This window comes from Littorina saxatilis, linkage group LG1 (assembly GCF_037325665.1).
Source record: "Littorina saxatilis isolate snail1 linkage group LG1, US_GU_Lsax_2.0, whole genome shotgun sequence".
In the NCBI taxonomy this organism is placed as follows: domain Eukaryota; kingdom Metazoa; phylum Mollusca; class Gastropoda; order Littorinimorpha; family Littorinidae; genus Littorina; species Littorina saxatilis.
Genome location: NC_090245.1, coordinates 78,705,479 through 78,723,832, shown reverse-complemented (window position 1 = coordinate 78,723,832; position 18,354 = coordinate 78,705,479). Strand labels below are relative to the sequence as shown.

General features: G+C 48.0%; 1 protein-coding gene across 1 annotated transcript in view; it reads left to right on the top strand.

The window, feature by feature from the left end:
- LOC138980461 (uncharacterized) overlaps positions 1 to 17,752 on the top strand; it is a 52,534-nt gene extending 34,782 nt beyond the window's left edge. The window contains exons 24-30 of the mRNA XM_070353336.1: positions 358 to 539; positions 3,013 to 3,238; positions 4,387 to 5,118; positions 13,517 to 14,245; positions 14,632 to 14,756; positions 15,303 to 15,405; positions 16,386 to 17,752. Coding sequence (XP_070209437.1) covers positions 358 to 539; positions 3,013 to 3,238; positions 4,387 to 5,118; positions 13,517 to 14,245; positions 14,632 to 14,756; positions 15,303 to 15,405; positions 16,386 to 16,475 — 2,187 coding nt within the window. The 3' untranslated portion in view covers positions 16,476 to 17,752. The remainder of the gene's footprint in view (positions 1 to 357; positions 540 to 3,012; positions 3,239 to 4,386; positions 5,119 to 13,516; positions 14,246 to 14,631; positions 14,757 to 15,302; positions 15,406 to 16,385) is intronic.
- Positions 17,753 to 18,354: the final 602 nt, after the last annotated feature.

Below are 18,354 nucleotides of genomic sequence, written 5' to 3'. Positions count from 1 at the left end.
CAATTTAAGAAAATGTGGAGGGTTCAAATTGGGCGAGTATGGTTACCGCTCAGTGTCAAACCTCCTACTATTGAGTCAATCCTTGAATTTGGATATTTTTTTCTAAAGAGCTCACAAATCAGATCATTTGACCTATAAACGTGACACTTTGTGATGTGCTCATGCATATGCTGAAGTTAATGTACACCAAATATGAAGTAATCGTTGAACAGATGTAGAAGTTATTTGCATTTTTATGGGTGGCATTTTTGGGGGGGCACTCTGTTCTTCTGTAAAAACGTATTCATTCGTCTCATTTGACAACCATAGAAAAGTGTTCATAACATAATTGAATCATGAAAATATCTTGTGTTTCAGCTGCACTACGGCAAGGCAGAGATGAAATACCAGCAGATTCTGCGCTCGCTGGGCAAGTGGGACACGAAGAACAAGTGTCCCAAGAAACTGCACGGGAACGTCATGCCTCTGCTGCGGTCCATGCCGCCTCACATGCACGCAGAGTTCCTGCGCTTCTTTCCTGACCTTGCTCCCCCTGAAAGGTGAATCTTGGTGTGTGCACACATAGAATTCAAAGTACAAAGTGTTGTGAACGTTTGGTGATTTAGTTAAAAGCCCAGCACAGGCTAGCTTTTGTATTTATCAAGTCCGGCTGGAAAATGTGTCCAGTTTGTGGAATTAAACAGGTTTGTTTTTTGTTGCCAAAAATGTCTATAAATGAGTTTCGAGAGGGAGGTCTCCTGTGTATGTGAATGCCAGCAGTGTGTGTGTTTTTACATTTAGTCAAGTTTTGACTAAATGTTTTAACATAGAGGGGGAATCGAGACGAGGGTCGTGGTGTATGTGTGTGTGTGTGTGTCTGTCTGTCTGTCTGTGCGTGTGTGTGTGTGTGTGTGTAGAGCGATTCAGACTAAACTACTAGACCGATCTTTATGAAATTTGACATGAGAGTTCCTGGGAATGATATCCCCGGACGTTTTTTTCATTTTGTTGATAAATACCTTTGATGACGTCATATCCGGCTTTTTGTAAAAGTTGAGGCGGCACTGTCACACCCTCATTTTTTAATCAAATTGATTAAAATTTTGGCGAAGCAATCTTCGACGAAGGCCGGACTTTGGTATTGCATTTTAGCTTGGTGGCTTAACTCATTCAAGGCGCGTCTAAATTTCCCCTGTGTTCCCTGCCAGCGCGCAATTTAGAGCCATTTTGAAAAAATTATAAAAAATCAACAACACAAGATCACCTTACATACCTTTATATTTTTGCAAAGTTTGGAACTTACTCTTTAAGAAAATATATGAAACATTTGAAAGTACATACCTTTTGTTGTCTTCATATCCAGGCAAAATATCCAATTTGAAGCACACAAAAAAACTTTTTTGTTCTTGAATGAAACACCAGTAACTCACTGTTGCAGTACTTTTTCTCACAAAATCAAGCTGATATGCACTGTTTCAAATGTCAAGAGTGTTGCTGGTGAATCAGAAACAAAAATTACTGTTAAATAGACTTGAACTGGTGAGTGTCAAGCATAATCAAGGCGCGTCTAAATTGTCCCTGTGTTCCCTCAAATCGCACGATTTTGACCCATTTAAAAAAAATCAAAAAAAATCAACAACACAAAATAACCTTACCTACCTTACATTTTTGCAAAGTTTGAAACTTGCTCTTTTAGAAAATATTTGAAACATTTGAAAGAACAATCTTTTGTTGTCTTCACATCCAGTCAAACTACCTCTTTGAAGCAAAACAAAACCCCAACTTTCTACGTCATGGGTTCATCATACACAATGTCATGATAGACACTTTCATTGTCCGAATCATCACCCAAATTATCGTCCATTGGCACAAACTCGTCACCAGAATCTAAAATATCATCTCCACTATCATCATCACTGAGGTCAAGATCAGAACCGTACTGAATAACAAGTTCTAGCACTCTTTTCAAGTTTCTACGTCTTGTAGCAGAACGATCCGCCATCTTGGAAAAGTCAAAACACGTGGGTCGCACACCGTCAACAAAATCAAATTAATCCCAACAATTGAAGGGAAGGAACTGTTTACAGTGAATGGTTCCACTGTAGACAGATAGAAGTTTATTGCGGGGGTTGTTTCCCTTGGTCAGCAGGGCCGTTTACACCGTTAAAAATTCGTGATATCCGTCGGAACTAAACTACAGACGCGCGGGCAACGCTAAACACAGGTGTCGGAATTCCAATTCCGATACACAGCGAATGAGTTAAAAACTAATGAATGAGTTTGGTCATTAAAAATTGGAAACTTGTAATTAAAATTATTTTTTTATTAAACGATCCAAAAATAATTTCATCTTATTTTTCGTCATTTTCTGATTCCAAAAACATATATATATGTTATATTTGGATTACAAACAAGCTCTGAAAATTAAAAATATGAAAATTATGATTCAAATTAATTTTCTGAAATCGATTTAATAACAATTTCATCTTATTCCTTGTCAGTCCTTGATTCCAAAAACATATAGATATGATATGTTTGGATTAAAAACAAACTCAGTAAGCTAAAAAGAATAGACATACAGAAAAGCGTGTTATCCTGCTCAGCGCGACCACTACCGCACTATTCTGCATGGCTTGTCGATTTCACTGCCTTTGCCACGATCGGTGGACTGACGAAACTACGAGTATGCGGTCTTGGAGAAAAAATGCAGTGCGTTCAGTTTGATTCTGTGAGTTGGGACAGCTTGACTAAATGTTGTTATTTTGCCTTACGCGACTTGTTTGACCTTGACTTGTTGGTCTTGGAAGGGGGATTCTACTGTACAGTGGAACCTCCCTTTTAAGACCTCCAAAAATCTGAGAAAATCTGGTCTTAAAAAGGAAGGAGTCTTAAAATGGAGGTACATTTACAGAGGTTGTGGACAAGGAATCTCACAATTGAGGGTCTTTAAAAGGGGGGTGGCTGACATTGGAGGGTCTTGAGAGAGGGGTTACAGTGCGTTCCATCTTCTTATTCACCTCTTCTTGATCCCAGCCACATGGAGCCGGGGGACTTTGAGGTGATAACGCTGGGCGACAGTGATGAGGCGGAGGGCAACAACTCGCCCGATGACTTCGAGGACATCCACTTCACGGACGAGAACGACCCGTACCGCACCAAGTGGTGCCCCTGCTCCTGCCACCAGGAGATGATGAAGAGAAACGCTAAGGGCACCACCAACAGAGAGCGCATCACTCACTGCTATAACTGCTGCTTGAAGGTATGCTGTGATGACAGATAGACCTCTTTGTCAATAGTTTTTAAACGCTAAGGGCGCCACCAACAGAGAGCGCATCACTCACTGCTATTACTGCTGCTTGAAGGTATGCTGTGATGACAGATAGACCTCTTTGTCAATAGTTTTTAAACGCTAAGGGCGCCACCAACAGAGAGCGCATCACTCACTGCTATTACTGCTGCTTGAAGGTATGCTGTGATGACAGATAGACCTCTTTGTCAATAGTTTTTAAATGCTAAGGGCGCCACCAACAGAGAGCGCATCACACACTGCTATAACGGCTGCTTGAAGGTATGCTGTGATGACAGATAGACCTCTTTGTCAATAGTTTTTAAACGCTAAGGGCGCCACCAACAGAGAGCGCATCACTCACTGCTATAACTGCTGCTTGAAGGTATGCTGTGATGATAAATAGACCTCATTGTCAATAGTTTTTAAACTCTAAGGGCGCCACCAACAGAGAGCGCATCACACACTGCTATAACGGCTGCTTGAAGGTATGCTGTGATGATAAATAGACCTCATTGTAAATAGTTTGAAGCTTGGGGACAGCCATGTAAACTGAGAAAGGAAACTTGCATAGGTCTGGGATAGCCATATTGGATAAAGAAACATTAAAAAGTAAAAAGCACCCATGGATTGATTGAGTTTTTTTGTTTTGTTTTTTAAAGGGGGTGGGTGGAGTTGGGGAGGGGGGGGGGGGTACTTGGTAATATATTTGGATATTTTGTTCACAGCATGTTTATGTTGTTCAATTGACTGTTGAGGCATGGTTAACACATCAATTTATATGGCTAGGCTTGTGGGTGAGTACTCATGAAGGATTGGAGATTCTTGGTTAAAAAGTGGGGTGAAAATACATACATTTTACAAATCACAAGGAAAAGAATACCTGACAAGAAGGAATATATTTATTACACAGAAGCTCACATTTTATGATTTACAAGCGACAATTCTCCTCTTCAGTGACGTTAGTCATTGCTGTTGTGAAAGTATTTAAGAGATGAACACCTATGCTCTATAAATCTCTGTAGCATACCCTCTCACAATCGCCACGACCATCATTTCCTAGGCATTACCACAACCATCGCTACCATCAGTTGAACACTAATCGTTCTCTTCCCTTACAGGTGGTAGGTGGACAACTGTACTTCCAGCCTAGCAACGTCACAACTCGTCGACCGGTCAGCGCAACCTTTCACGAACCCGTCCCAATGCCCCTCCCTCCCGATCTCCCCCCTCTCTCTGTCCACTCCCGCGGTGCCCTGAACAAGCCAGCCATCACAGAGCACGGAACGTTTGGCGACCAGGATGAGGATGTTTACGAAGAGGTGGAGGAGTCTGAAGAAGAAGGACAGGGCGACAGTGAAGAAAAGGTGAATGTGGAGGACAAACTTGAGGTGGAGAGAGGCACTGAGATGGAGGAGGGGGAAGAGGGGGATGAAGAGGAAGAAGAGGAGGAGGAGGGAGAGGAAGAAGAAAGTGAGGAAGAGGAGCAGGAAGAAGAAGAAGAGGATGAAGAAGAAGAAATAAGCGAGCCACCACCCAAAAAATCCAGAATTCTGGAATCACAAGATGCCACTGCACCCAGCATTCAAGAGGCCACGCAGCAGTCATCTCAAAACCAGAGAAAGGAAGATATTCCGCAGCTTGTCGCCAGACCTTCTTCTACCCCACTGCAATCGTTGCAGTCTGTGACCTTGCCCTCTCGAAGTCCAGTGCAGTCTTTACAGACACTGTCCAGAGCATCCTCCAATCCGTTGCCGCTAGCAACGTCATTGGTGGCTCCTCCACCGGTTCTTCCCACTGCCGTTCAGCACAGCAGGGTTCCGTTGCCGAGCTCCCTGGGCAACAACTCCAGGGTGAGTTTCTGTGTGGTCTTGTCTCTAGGCTTTGATGTATGTGGTGCAATCATTGTGTAGTACAGTGGAACCCCCCTTTTAAGACCTCCACAAATGTGACACAATCAGGTCTTAAAAAGGGGCGGGGATGTAGCTCAGTCGGTAGCGCGCTGGATTTGTATCCAGTTGGCCGCTGTCAGCATGAGTTTGTCCCCACGTTCGGCGAGAGATTTATTTCTCAGAGTCAACTTTGTGTGCAGACTCTCCTCGGTGTCCGAACACCCCCCGTGTGTACACGCAAGCACAAGACCAAGTGCGCACGAAAAAGATCCTGCAATCCATGTCAGAGTTCGGTGGGTTATAGAAACACGAAAATACCCAGCATGCTTCCTCCGAAAACGGCGTATGGCTGCCTAAATGGCAGGATAAAAAACGGTCATACACGTAAAATTCCACTCGTGCAAAAAAACCCACACGAGTGTACGTGGGAGTTTCAGCCCACGAACGCAGAAGAAGACGGTCTTAAAAAGGAGGGAGTCTTAAAATGGAGGTAAATGTACAGAGGTTATGAATAGAAAGTCTAGGAAAACAGGGTCTTAAAAGGGAGTGCAGGAACTCTGCGTGCATGTGAGGCGGCATGGACCGCAGCAGAGGCATGACGTTCCCGTGCACTTTCTTGGGACACTTGTTCTTTACGTCTGCTGGTACTTCATCTCCGCCTTGCCGTAGTGCAACTTAAACAAACAATATTTTAATAATCTGTATTTGTCTTTTAAAGTTCTTTAAAAAAAAAAATATTTACACTGGGATGGTCCCAAGGTGGTGAGGGTAAGCGCCAGTCCGGCAATGTTGGTCCACATCTTGAACTTTCTGAAGTGATGTCATTTTAGGACTTGTGGATACCCACACTGGGGTGCATTTTAATAATTATGTTATTTGCTGAAGCAAAACTGACACTGACTGCAGAAACCCAAACTGGTTGCATTGAAATATGCAAAACAAACAAAGTGCATGGTGACAGGTTCAGTATTCACAGTAAGATGTGTCTGTGAGATAGCTTGTCAATATAACACTTACCTCGACAGTACTATTCTTGCACATTATCTATTATAGGCCGAAAAAATTGGACAAAACGCTGCGTGGGTACAATTATCTCCCATAACCATGCGCCACCGTGGATCCCAAGCACTGTCTGAGTGCTTCCCCCTTACAGGATGTAGGTGGCGCGTCCTCTTTCTTTTTTCGCGCGTGACAGTAGGCTGTGTTTCTGCTGCGCTCCCGGATTATTTTGGATTCTAGAGTCTTCTTTTCTGTGTGGATTACCACCTGTTGGATTTTTGTGTGTTATTCCACTTCTGGCTTGAGGCTACGTTGTTTTTCTTCCAACTTGTGCCTCCGTTGTTGTGTGGCGGACTCGGCGTGCCTACCGTCCTACTTCGTGGTGACCGGTCGTCTGCTTCTCGTTTCGCCTCATTCACTTGAGTATTGACCTAATTTTCCTTGAATTTTGTTAATTCTCGTTTTTTTTAAGGGTACGTACAGGGCGAGGTAGGATGTCTCGTCTTGTTTTGGGCTCTGGTTCTACGGAACCAGAGTCTGCCGGGGGCAACCCTTCTCCGGGCGCACAGCGTCATGTTTTGCGCACGGACAGGGGGACCTTTCGGCGCTCCGACTCTCCCTCCCCAAACGCTTTGCGTTTGCGGCGAGGGAGGGCGGAGAAAGCCTGTTTGAGCAAGCTCAATGCGAGCTTGCTCAAACAGGCTGGGCTTGAACCTGGGACTTCGGGCGGGGCTGCGCCGTCGAAGGTTCGGGGAAGGTCGAGGGGAAAGAAAAAGCGTCTTTCTCCTTCTCCTTCCGTGGAACACGCTTCCCCCCCTTCGACGCCGTTGTCCGGCCCTCAGTCTCAGGCTTCAGCTCCTCCCGGTTTCAAGCCTGGGGGGAAGGTTTCCTTCTCCTCCCTGGCTCGAATCCGGGGGCGGGTCGATTCCCAACCCTCTTTGGGGGTTGGTGAATCTGATCTAGGGGCTACGGGAGAGACTCAGGTTTCGACTTCTTTCTTTTCCGGTGCCTCTCCTGTGCCCTCCTCGGTTTCCACCGCTGTGGAAGCCAGGAGGGACACGGGTCCTCCTCTGAACTCCCTCGCTGGGTCGTCTACTGCTGTTTCGACAGTAGTCTCGGACTCATGGGGGGGGAGATCGGAGGAGATGACGGGGTCTATGAATTCCCTCCCCGCTGGGGTTGGGATGCGAATTGACCCCGTTCAGGGCGGTCCTGTGGGGGCAGGGGTTTCAGGCATCGTGCCTACGACCACTGCTACTACGGTTCCCTCTGACGTCCGTGTGACTGGTGGCTGTCCCTCTATGAAACGCTCCGGCCGACTAGTTACTGGACGTGGAGGTGTTCGACAGAACGTGGTACTTCTGTCGAATGGTCAGGGCGACGGGAACATTGTTTCTGTTGCTCAGACCGACACCTCCGACCGGACCGTCTTGACCCCACGCCATTCCTTAGCGTCTGGTGTTCGGGTGACGGATGGTCCGGACCAAGGGTCCGGAACGGTCCAGGCTTACGGGTCGGGATCGAACCGGACCCACGGGTCCCGACTGGACTTGACCTCCGGGTTTGGTCCGGACGGGACCCATGGTACGGGACCGTACCGGACCTTAGGGTCCGGTGCGGGACAGTACCTCTGGCCCTTGCCGGACCCCCGGACCTACGGGTCCGGATGGTACGGTACGGGACCAGTGGTCCGGTCGGGACCGGACCACCCGAACACCTCTGTTGGTCCGGGTGGTCTGGCACCGAACCGGAACACACCGGACCACCGGACCTACGGGTCCGGATGGTACGGTACGGGACCAGTGGTCCGGTCGGGACCGGACCACCCGACCACCTCTGTTGGTCCGGGTGGTCTGGCACCGAACCGGAACACACCGGACCACCGGACCTACGGGTCCGGATGGTACGGTGTTTCCACGTCCGGACCGAACCACCCGAACACTTTTGTGGGTACGGATGGTTCTGTGCCGAACGGGACCTCCGGATGGTACGGGACCGGACCGGACCACCGGACCGGACCGGACCACCGGAACACCGGACCACTCGACCGGACCGGACCGGACCACCGGAACACCGGACCACCCGACCGGACCGGATCGGCACCCCCGACCGGACCGGACCATTTCTTTTCTGATCAGACCCGATGGGTCCCTGTTCAGTCTATAAATGGCGGGGGTTCGTTGGCTGGACTGACCCAACAGTCGCAGGGTTTTTGTTGTTCTCTCCCTTCGGCTGCTGGAGACGTTTCGTCTTTGGGGCAGGGGTCTTCGCGGCCTCTTGCTTCAGTGGGCGTTTCGTCACAGTCTACTTCATCACTTTCGGCTCCTCCCCCTCAAGCTTCCTACACTCCTGCTGTTGAGGAGTTGTCGGGAAGTGAAGAGGAGAGTGAGTCAGAGGACGATGGGGAGGAGGATCAGGGTCGCCCTGAGGTTAACACTGATCCTCTACCCTTGCCGGTTTCTGATGGAACTTCCGAAGCTATGCTTCGTACTTTCCAACAGTACATGACAGACATCACGCGGCGTCTTGACGCCACGGATGCCTCTCTTAAGCGTCTGTCGTCTAGTGTTCCCAACCCTTCGGTTGACACACAGGACGTGGAGTCTGAGGACGAGAGGCAGGAGGCTCTCCCTCGCACAGCTAGAAGGACGTTTGAACAGTTTCAGGACGTCCTTCCCTCCGACGCCCTCTCGTCCTTGGAGTCCGCTTCGGCCCGGGCGCGGGAGGCACACGCCGCGTCTGCCGGCGGCTCGTTTTATGAACGATCCGGCCGCCAGCAATTCGCGTTCCACCCTAGTCTTAGTGCCACGGTGGAAGCGGCAGCACATCGCCTGAGGAGTACAGATTCACGTGCGAACGCGACCTATGTTCCTCGGGAGGACGCGGATTCAGTGCCGTGCTTTCCTTCGGGAGGCGCACCTCCACTGTTTCCTCGTGTCCAATCTGTTTCGTCCCTCCCTTTTCCCTTTGACTCTCGAACTCTCCCTTTCCAGACTTCGAGTGTTCAGGGTGGGGCTGACGGTGATGTGTTCGTTGGGGAGGTGCCTTCGGTCAAGAAGGTGGAACTGAGCTCTGCTTCGTTCCACAATCTTGAGGCCACCGTTTCTTCCATTGTCGAGGCCCAATCACAGGCCTTGACATGGATGAGCACGCTGTCCACACTGTTGGACCCTCCCGATCGGGCAGAGTCCGATTCCACTCGGGTCCTTGACACGGTTCGAGTGGATCGGGCTTTGCATGCCGTGCGATCGTGCGTGACGACTGCGGCAGAATTGGCCATTGGAACACGGGTCCACTTGTTGGCCCTGTTCCGTGATCATTTTCTGGCTACTTCTTTAGTGCCTCCGGATATGAGGAAGAGTCTGAGGAACACGTTTCCTCAGCCTTCTTCCCTTTTTCATCCGGGCACTGTCCGTTCTGTGGTGGAGTCCACACGCCAGAGGAACACTGATTCTCTGATGGTTGGCCTCGCTGCTTCGGCGACGTCGGCGGGGAGTAAGAGAAGTGCTACAGTCACCTCCAGCTCCCAGCCTCAGAAGAAGAAGAAGAAGAAGCCAGTTTCACTGCCTCCTTCTTCCTCCTCTCAGGCGCCTGTCGCGTTCCCCCCTGCGGCCCCGGCTTCTCGTGCTCCCAAGCGCAAGAAGAAGGGTGCTCAGACAGGTAAGGGTAAGCAGCACCACCAGGGGGGTGGTCGCAAGCCTGCGCCTGCCCGCCAGCAGAATTTTCAGTGAGTCCCGGCCCTACGTTGACGCCCCCTCAAGTTGCCCCTCTTTCGTCCGTCGGTTCCCTTTTTCGGGCCCGCGACATGTGGGGCAGACTGGTCTCCAACCAGTTTATCTTGAGGGTGGTGGGGTCGGGGTTTTCTCTACCGCTGTCGTCACAACCTCCATTGTCCGCTCTACCTTTGACGTTCCCCCCTCCTCGAGACCCTGCCAGATGGCAGGCTCTTCAAGACGAGGTGAACTCGTTGGTCGAGAAGAAGGCTGTCTACCCCCTTTCTCAGCCTTCTCCGGGGTTCTACTCCCGCCTGTTCACCGTCCCCAAAAAGGACGGCAGGTTCAGGCCGGTGTTGGACCTCTCCACCTTGAACTTGTACCTTCGCAGGTGCAAGTTCAAGATGGAAACCCCTTCGTCGGTCCGGTTGGCCATCCGGCCAAACGATTGGGCCACGTCTGTGGACCTCCAGGATGCTTACTTCCACATCCTGGTGGCCCCGGGGTACCGACATCTGCTCCGGTTTGTTTGGGAGGGCACAGTGTTCGAGTTTCGGGCCCTCCCATTCGGCCTGTCCTTGGCCCCGCTGATTTTTACAAAGGTGGTCAAGGAGCTGGCGGCGTTGGTCAGAGCTCAGGGTGTGCGTCTGCGTCAATATTTGGACGATTGGCTCACCCTGGCCCAGTCTCGCGATCAATGCCTCCAACACACCCGGCAGGTCCTGGAACGGACCCATGCTTTGGGGTTCCAGATACAGTGGCACAAGTCAGACCTCGTGCCAGCCCAGCAGTTTTGCTACTTGGGGATGGCGTTCGACACAGTGCTTTACACTGTGTCTCCCTCCCCGGACAGAATCCTCTCCCTGAGGCGAAAGATCCTCTCCATTCAGGCTTGCCGCGCTGTTCCTCACAGGCGGCTGGCGGAACTGTTGGGTTCCATGGAGTCTGTCGCTCTGCTGCTGCCCCTTGCAAGGCTACACAAACGTCCCCTGCAACGGGCAGTAGCAGATCGGACTTCCAGGCCTCTCGATTACACCGAGTTGGTCCAGATCGGGCCTTGGTTTCACGAGGCTGTAGTCCAATGGCTGGACCCGATCTGGCTCAACTCTGCGGTGCCTATCCAACCGAGACGGCCGTCTCTCTTCCTGTACACCGACGCTTCTACGCGGGGTTGGGGGGCCCACCTGGACCTGCACGAGGCCCAGGGGGTCTGGACCCAGGAGGAGTCCCTCCTACACATCAACTTTCTAGAGTTGGAGGCGGTTCGTCGGGCTCTGCTGGAGTTTCGCCTCCTGATTCGGGATCAGGATGTGTTGGTCCACGGGGACAACACCACATGCCTAGCTTACCTTCGCCACCAGGGGGGCACCAATTCTCGGTCCCTCTCCCTGTTAGCGGAGGAGATTCTGCTCTGGTGCCAGACCAATCAGGTCCGGATGTCAGTCCAATTCGTTCCGGGGAAACTGAACGCCCTGGCCGACATTCTCAGTCGGGGCGATCAGGTTCTCCCCACAGAATGGACCATCGCTCACAACGTTCTACGGCGTCTGTGGGCAAGGTGGGACCGTCCTCTGATCGATCTGTTCGCAACTCGATTCAGCGCTCGGCTTCCCAGGTACGTCAGCCCCTTTCGAGACACGAATGCGTTCCACGTGGACGCATTCACTCTCTCGTGGAGGCTCCTCGATGCTTACGCCTATCCCCCGACATCTCTGATTCCGAGGGTACTGGCAAAGTATCTGCAGGAACGGCCAAGACTGATTTTGGTCGCGCCTTACTGGCCAACAGCTCCGTGGTTTCCAGATCTTCGCGGTCTCACCCACGTAGACCCTCTACCTCTGAATCTGGACGGGGGAAGTCTGCTCCAGCCTCGATCAGGCCTCCCTCATCCACGTCCAGAGAGTCTGTGCTTGACCGCATGGCTCTTGTGCGCTCCAAACTGCTTGCACTAGGATTGCACAAGAGTTCAGTAGAGTTTTCCTTGAACGCTAAGAGGCGATCAACTAATCAGCTCTATGACTTACGCTGGAGAGCTTGGGCCTCCTTCGCCTTGTCCAAGGGGATAAAGCCGCTTTATCCCTCAACACAGGACTTAGCCAACTTCCTGGTGGAAGTGTATCAAAAGAAGAGTCTTTCTTCTAAGACTCTTCTTGGATACAAATCTGCCATCACTTCCACGATTGCGGCTGCTACTGGTCGCAGACCTGAACACTTGATCAGTTCCTCCCTCATTGCTAATGTCCTTTCGGGTATTAGCAATGCAGCGGTGTCTAAACCTCGGGTTTCATTTCCCAAGTGGGATGTCTTCCTGGTTCTCAAACTCCTGCGTAGCAAGGAGTTTGAACCCCTGGCAGGCATTAGTATCAAGTTCCTGACTTTTAAGACTGTGTTCCTCATCGCTTTAGCCACTTGCCGTAGACTCAGTGGTATTCAAGCTTTGAGTGGCCTGGAATTTGACATTGAGTTCACCACACATCAGGTGACGTTGGCTTTCCTACCAGACTTTCGAGCCAAGAATCAGAATGCCTCGGAGTTGTCCAAACCAGTAGTCATTCAAGCCTTGGCTCCCACTCTTGAACATGATGACCCTGATCGCTTCCTCTGCCCAGTACGTGCCCTTAGAGTGTACCTGGATAGAACACGTAGCTTTCGGTCTTCTAAGCGGTCACTGTTTGTCTCGCTTAATCCGAAGTACCAATCGGATATTTCTAGACAAACTTTAGCTCGTTGGCTGACCTTGCTTATCAAACAGGCTTATGTTCATGCTCAAGTGGATGTGGTCCCTGACATCAGGGCACACGAGATTCGGGCTATCGGCTCCTCGTTGGCGCACGTGCGGGGTGCCTCGCTCCAAAGCATAATGGCGGTCGCGTTCTGGAAGACTCCAGCCACGTTTATTAACCACTATATGCGAGACTTTTCCAGTCTCAGGCTTGACCAGTCGTATGGCATTGCCAAAGCAGTGGTTGCCAGCATGGTCATGTCAGTCTAAGGTATTTTTCTTGGGTATATTTTCTTTTACAGTAGTACTGTTCGAAAATTGCCTGGGTATCTTAATCCTTGGATTTAAGTGATTTTGATTAAGGAGTTTAATACTCTACATATCACCCTCACACCACTCTGGTATTCTGTGCAAGAATAGTACTGTCGAGGTAAGTGTTATATTGACTGTAAGGCTTCTTTTTAAGCCTACTGTCTATATGATACTTACCGAGACAGTACTATTAGAGTTTCCCTCCCGCCTCCCCTCTTGATATGTTATGGGCTTTTTGAGGGTCTGCAGCTCATAAAGAAAGAGGACGCGCCACCTACATCCTGTAAGGGGGAAGCACTCAGACAGTGCTTGGGATCCACGGTGGCGCATGGTTATGGGAGATAATTGTACCCACGCAGCGTTTTGTCCAATTTTTTCGGCCTATAATAGATAATGTGCAAGAATAGTACTGTCTCGGTAAGTATCATATAGACAGTAGGCTTAAAAAGAAGCCTTACAATTGGCCTTATTATTACTATGTCCTAATCATTTTTACTAAAAATGTGTGTTTCAAATCGTTAAAAGGCAGGTGGATGTGTGGAAGAAAATGTTCCATTTTACTTTTACTCATTTTAATGGAAAATAAAGTGTTATTGGTTTTTTTGGTCATCAGATGCGAAAGAGAATTCTCAGCATGCGCCCAGGCTGCCAGGTGTCTGCCTCCATGCACCCGGACACCACCCAAACCCCACGCATGCCCAGCCCCGCTCCTGTACCGATGACACCCAGAGCTGCTGTGGGTGCCCCGCCTCTCCTCCGCGCCCCTGCCGCCACGCTCCTAGCTGCGCCCAGAATGATAGCGTCCAACAGAGAGAGGGGAACGCTGTCGGTGATAGGTCCGGACAATACGGTGATCATGTTCAACTCGGCACTCGGTGAATCCCTGCCCTTGCTCCATGAGCAAAGGCCTTTCTTCTCTCCCCTTCCTGCCGGGGAGCAGAGACTGGGTGCCAATGAAGTAAGAGGGGGAGGGAGTGATGGAGGGTCGGAGAGGAGGGACGACCTGAGGGAAGAACGTGCTGCGTTACCGACTATCACCTCACCCAACAAGAACATTCAGCGAGGGAGTTTCGCCGGCTTGCTGACAAAATCGCATGCTGCTTCTTCTGCTTCCGATGCTTCACCAACTTGTGCCGTTCCAGAGGAGGTGAGGGTGGGGGGAGATGGGGAGGAAAACTTTCCCTCTACTCCTCCCCGTGCTCCCCCTGCTCAGCCTCTGATGTCGGACGACACGATCAATGCATTGTTTGAGCAGATATGTGAGGGAAGAGGGGACGGTGGTGCATCAGTGGGACCTGTCCCGCACAGCCTTCTGCAAGCATCTCCGGATCTTCTGACCAAGGTAGAGAGGGTTGGTTGAGTTGCTTGGAAAGCGTGTATAGTTTTCTCTGAATGATTATCTTGGTGTGTGTGTGTTTTTAAAAAAATAGTTCAGTTTAACTTATCTTCCTTTGTATCCTGCATTCTTTTTCTTTCCTTAATCAATTTTGTTTAATGAATTGAAACAGTCGGTTTCTTTCTGTCTTCCTTTCTTGTGGTGAAAAAACCCCACCTATTATTGTCTTTCTTTTTTTCTGCCTGTGCATGTCTTTCATCCTCAAGAATGAACACTTTTTTTGTTGAACTTACTTTGAATGCTACGATAATCTCTGTTGTTTTTGTTTTAACACGCACACAGAAACCAGAGAGAAAAATTAAACGTTAAAGCCCCTTTTCTCTCAATTTCAGGCCATGCATGGTGCCGAGATATCACCAGGTGGAGGGTGTCAGTCTGAATACCTGCCAGAATCCCCCACAAAGACAGGGAGTCAGGCCACCTGTTCTGCTGTCAGTCACAGTGTTGAGTGGACTAAGTAAGTTTTCATCTCTCACCTTTTTCATGCATAGTGGAACCGTCCTTTTAACTTAAGACTGCTGAAAATGAGGGTAATTCAGGTCTCAAAAAGGAGGAAGTGTTAAAATGGGGGTAAATTCACAGAGGTTGTGAACAGAAAATCTGAGATAATAGTCTTAAAAGGAGGAAGTGTTAAAATGGGGGGGGGGGGGGGGATCTTGAAAGTAGGGTTTCACTGTATAACAATATCAATAACAAACTACTGTTTTGTCCATTAGAATGAATACATTAAAATGCAAAATAATCTGTCTTTTAATCATCTAATCCTGCCTGTAAATGATATTGATGTTGAGTCCTCATTTTGTCAGTTGGCTTAGGGATTTGGGATGGTGCTTTGTTAACTGTTATCAGATAAGGAATGCACGTGAGGTTTGTCTGGTGCTCTTGCTTGATAACTTGTACTTACACAGTATTTGAAGATCTGCTTTTATCTGGATGTGTTTTCTATTTTGTGCTCACACCAACATTTCAACAACTACAGCTTTTAATGACTTGCTATTGAAAGGGAACAAGACAAAGTTATACTGGAAACAGTGAGAGACCATGGTGACTCCCAAGACACCTGCACTCAGATCGCCACACAACTGCATCCTAAAACACCCCACCAGGTAAGACTTCATCAGTCTAGGAATTGTCTTTGTATCTAGGCACTTTCTAAAAGCTGTCCTTCATTCAGCCAAAAGTTGACTTAGCAACGACTTAGCGAAGTGTATTTAACCAAAAATTCAGTGCCAAAGCTTTTGGCAGCGAGCTTCGTGAGGTAATCTTCGCGAAGTCAACTTTGTCCAATTAATATAAGGCTTAAGCAGGACACCCAGAATTTATGAGAAAATGTTATGATTTTTGTGTGTTTGTTTTGGGAATACGGTGGAGGGTGCAGGGTTTTATTTACTGGTGCGCCCTGCGCCATTGGCGCATTAAATCTGAAAATGTCCCATCACATTTCCCTTCAGTGCGTTAACGGGCGCATTGAGATTACGTACCACTGCGCCACCAAATGTACACTTTACATCGGATTACACACACATACACACTCTCACTCACTCACTCACTCACTCACTCACTCACTCACTCACACACACACACACACACACACACACACACACACACACACACACACACACACACACACACACACACACACACAGATAACACGATATAGCGGCTACTTCATATTGCACCATTTTGCGTCTTTGGTCAAAACACATACAGGCCTCTTTGGCGCTTCTTGCCTTCGACTATGTCCCATCGGAATTTGGTTGAGGGGGACAAATGTCCCATTGGCTTTTTCTCCCAGGCTAAACCCTGAGGGTTTGTGTGTAATTTGCTAGGTGGTTGGCTTAAATTGTAATTTTCATTGCTTCCTTTGAGCTATTCCTATTATTGGTACTGAATTTAGCGGGATTTGTTACAGATTGTTTTTAACTGTCATTACAAGTGGAGATGGAGATTATGAAAGTGCTGCTTTGTTATCTCGTTCCTTAATGTTGTTTTGTCTTGTCTTTTTCTTCAAAGACAGCGGTGGACTGCAATCTCTAGTCTTACAAAAACAAAAAGATTGTTACGGTTGTTGATTTTCCTTTTTCAGGTGGCTGATCGTCTGTCAACTCTGATGGAACTTTTGAATGCTATGGAAGATGACCCGGATACTGATGAAGCAGAATATATGGATGTGTGATATTGATCAGCTAGATCAAAGATCGCTTGTCATTGTAGATACTGTTTGGGGATAAAGAGGTACTTATTTATCCCTCTCTCTTTCCTTCTCTGAGGGCTGGATGTAAAAAAAGCACCTGTTTGCTTATTGCCATTACCCTCGTTAATGAAGAATTTGTCTTGTCTTGTCTCTGTCAGTCTCTCTGTCTCATGTTACATGTACTTCTTTCAGTGTGTCTCGTTGAGTCTGTCTTTGCCTGGTTACCTGCCTATTCATCTGTTTTTGTGAGCCCCCATTCTCTTTGTTTGAGTTTGTCTTTGACTTCCTGCCTGTCTTTGTGAGTCTTGTCTTATCCTGCTTGTGTGTCTATATTTCTGAGTCTTTGGTTTAAAGAGTTTTTTTATTCAGTTGCATAAATACAAAGCCGTAATTGAAAGTTGTAATTAAGGGAGCACAACAAGATAAACTTATAAATGTGCTCTTAGAAACAGAGTAATGTGGCGGACAATATCTGTAAATGCATGATATTTAAACAAATGAAAACAAGAACAACGATAACTATAGCAACAGTTGTACACACACACACACACACATAGAGACACAGAGGACAATCAGAGAGAGAGAGAGGAGAGAGAGAGAGAGTGAGTGAGTGTCTTTCTATGCCTTGCCTGTCTATCTTTGTCAATCTTGTCTTTCCCTTACTGTCTATTTTTGTGAGTGTCCTTGCCTGCCTGTATGTATTCTTTGAGAGTCTTTGCCTGTCTGCCATTTATCTTTGTGAGCAAGTGGCTGTCTCTGTGAGTCTACCTGCCTCTCAGTTCAAGTTTATTTATTTATTTTATTTATATGGGAGATTTATATAGCGCTTGACGTTCTCTAAGCGCTTTACATATTAATTTTTGCCGTGTGAGATGGAATTTTTTACACAATGTATCACGCATTCACATCGGCCAGTAAATCTCAAGCCATTACGGCGAATATTTACTTTTCACGGCCTATTATTCCAAGTCACACGGGTATCTCTTTCTTTTTTGTGTGAATCTTTGATCTTTTCACAATTTCAGTTATTCTGTTAGTTCCTGGCATATCTAAAATTGAAGCGAAAGCACACTTAGCAATTGATGGAATTTGTTTACTTCTCGTCTGCGGTCCATTTATTCCTAACAGAAGGAAAACAGTATTATAATTCTGTACATCAAATTGATGTTTACTGATTTTGTGCAATAGTTTTTTGTTTTGCAACATTTGCATGAATTGCAAGTACATGTTTTGTGCAAATATAAATTATTGAAACTGTTCTTTTGCGTAATCCTGGCTGTGTTTGAGTGAGTAAGTCAGGGAGAGAGAGAAGAGAGAGAGTGTGTGTGATGTGTTTGAGTGAGTAAGTCAGGGAGAGGGAGAAGAGAGAGAGTGTGTGTGATGTGTTTGAGTGAGTAAGTCAGGGAGAGGGAGAAGAGAGAGTGTGTGTGATGTGTTTGGGTGAGTAAGTCAGGGAGAGGGAGAAGAGAGAGAGTGTGTGTGATGTGTTTGAGTGAGTAAGTCAGGGAGAGGGAGAAGAGAGAGAGTGTGTGATGTGTTTGGGTGAGTAAGTCAGGGAGAGAGAGAAGAGAGAGTGTGTGTGATGTGTTTGGGTGAGTAAGTCAGGGAGAGAGAGAAGAGAGAGAGTGTGTGTGATGTGTTTGGGTGAGTAAGTCAGGGAGAGGGAGAAGAGAGAGAGTGTGTGTGATGTGTTTGGGTGAGTAAGTCAGGGAGAGGGAGAAGAGAGAGAGTGTGTGATGTGTTTGAGTGTCAGGAAGAGAGCATGTGTTTGTTTGAGAAAGTGTGTGTGTGCTGTCGAGTATACATTTTCATATTGCAGTCACAAATTCAATGGCACACAAACCATGCAAATGAAACTAGA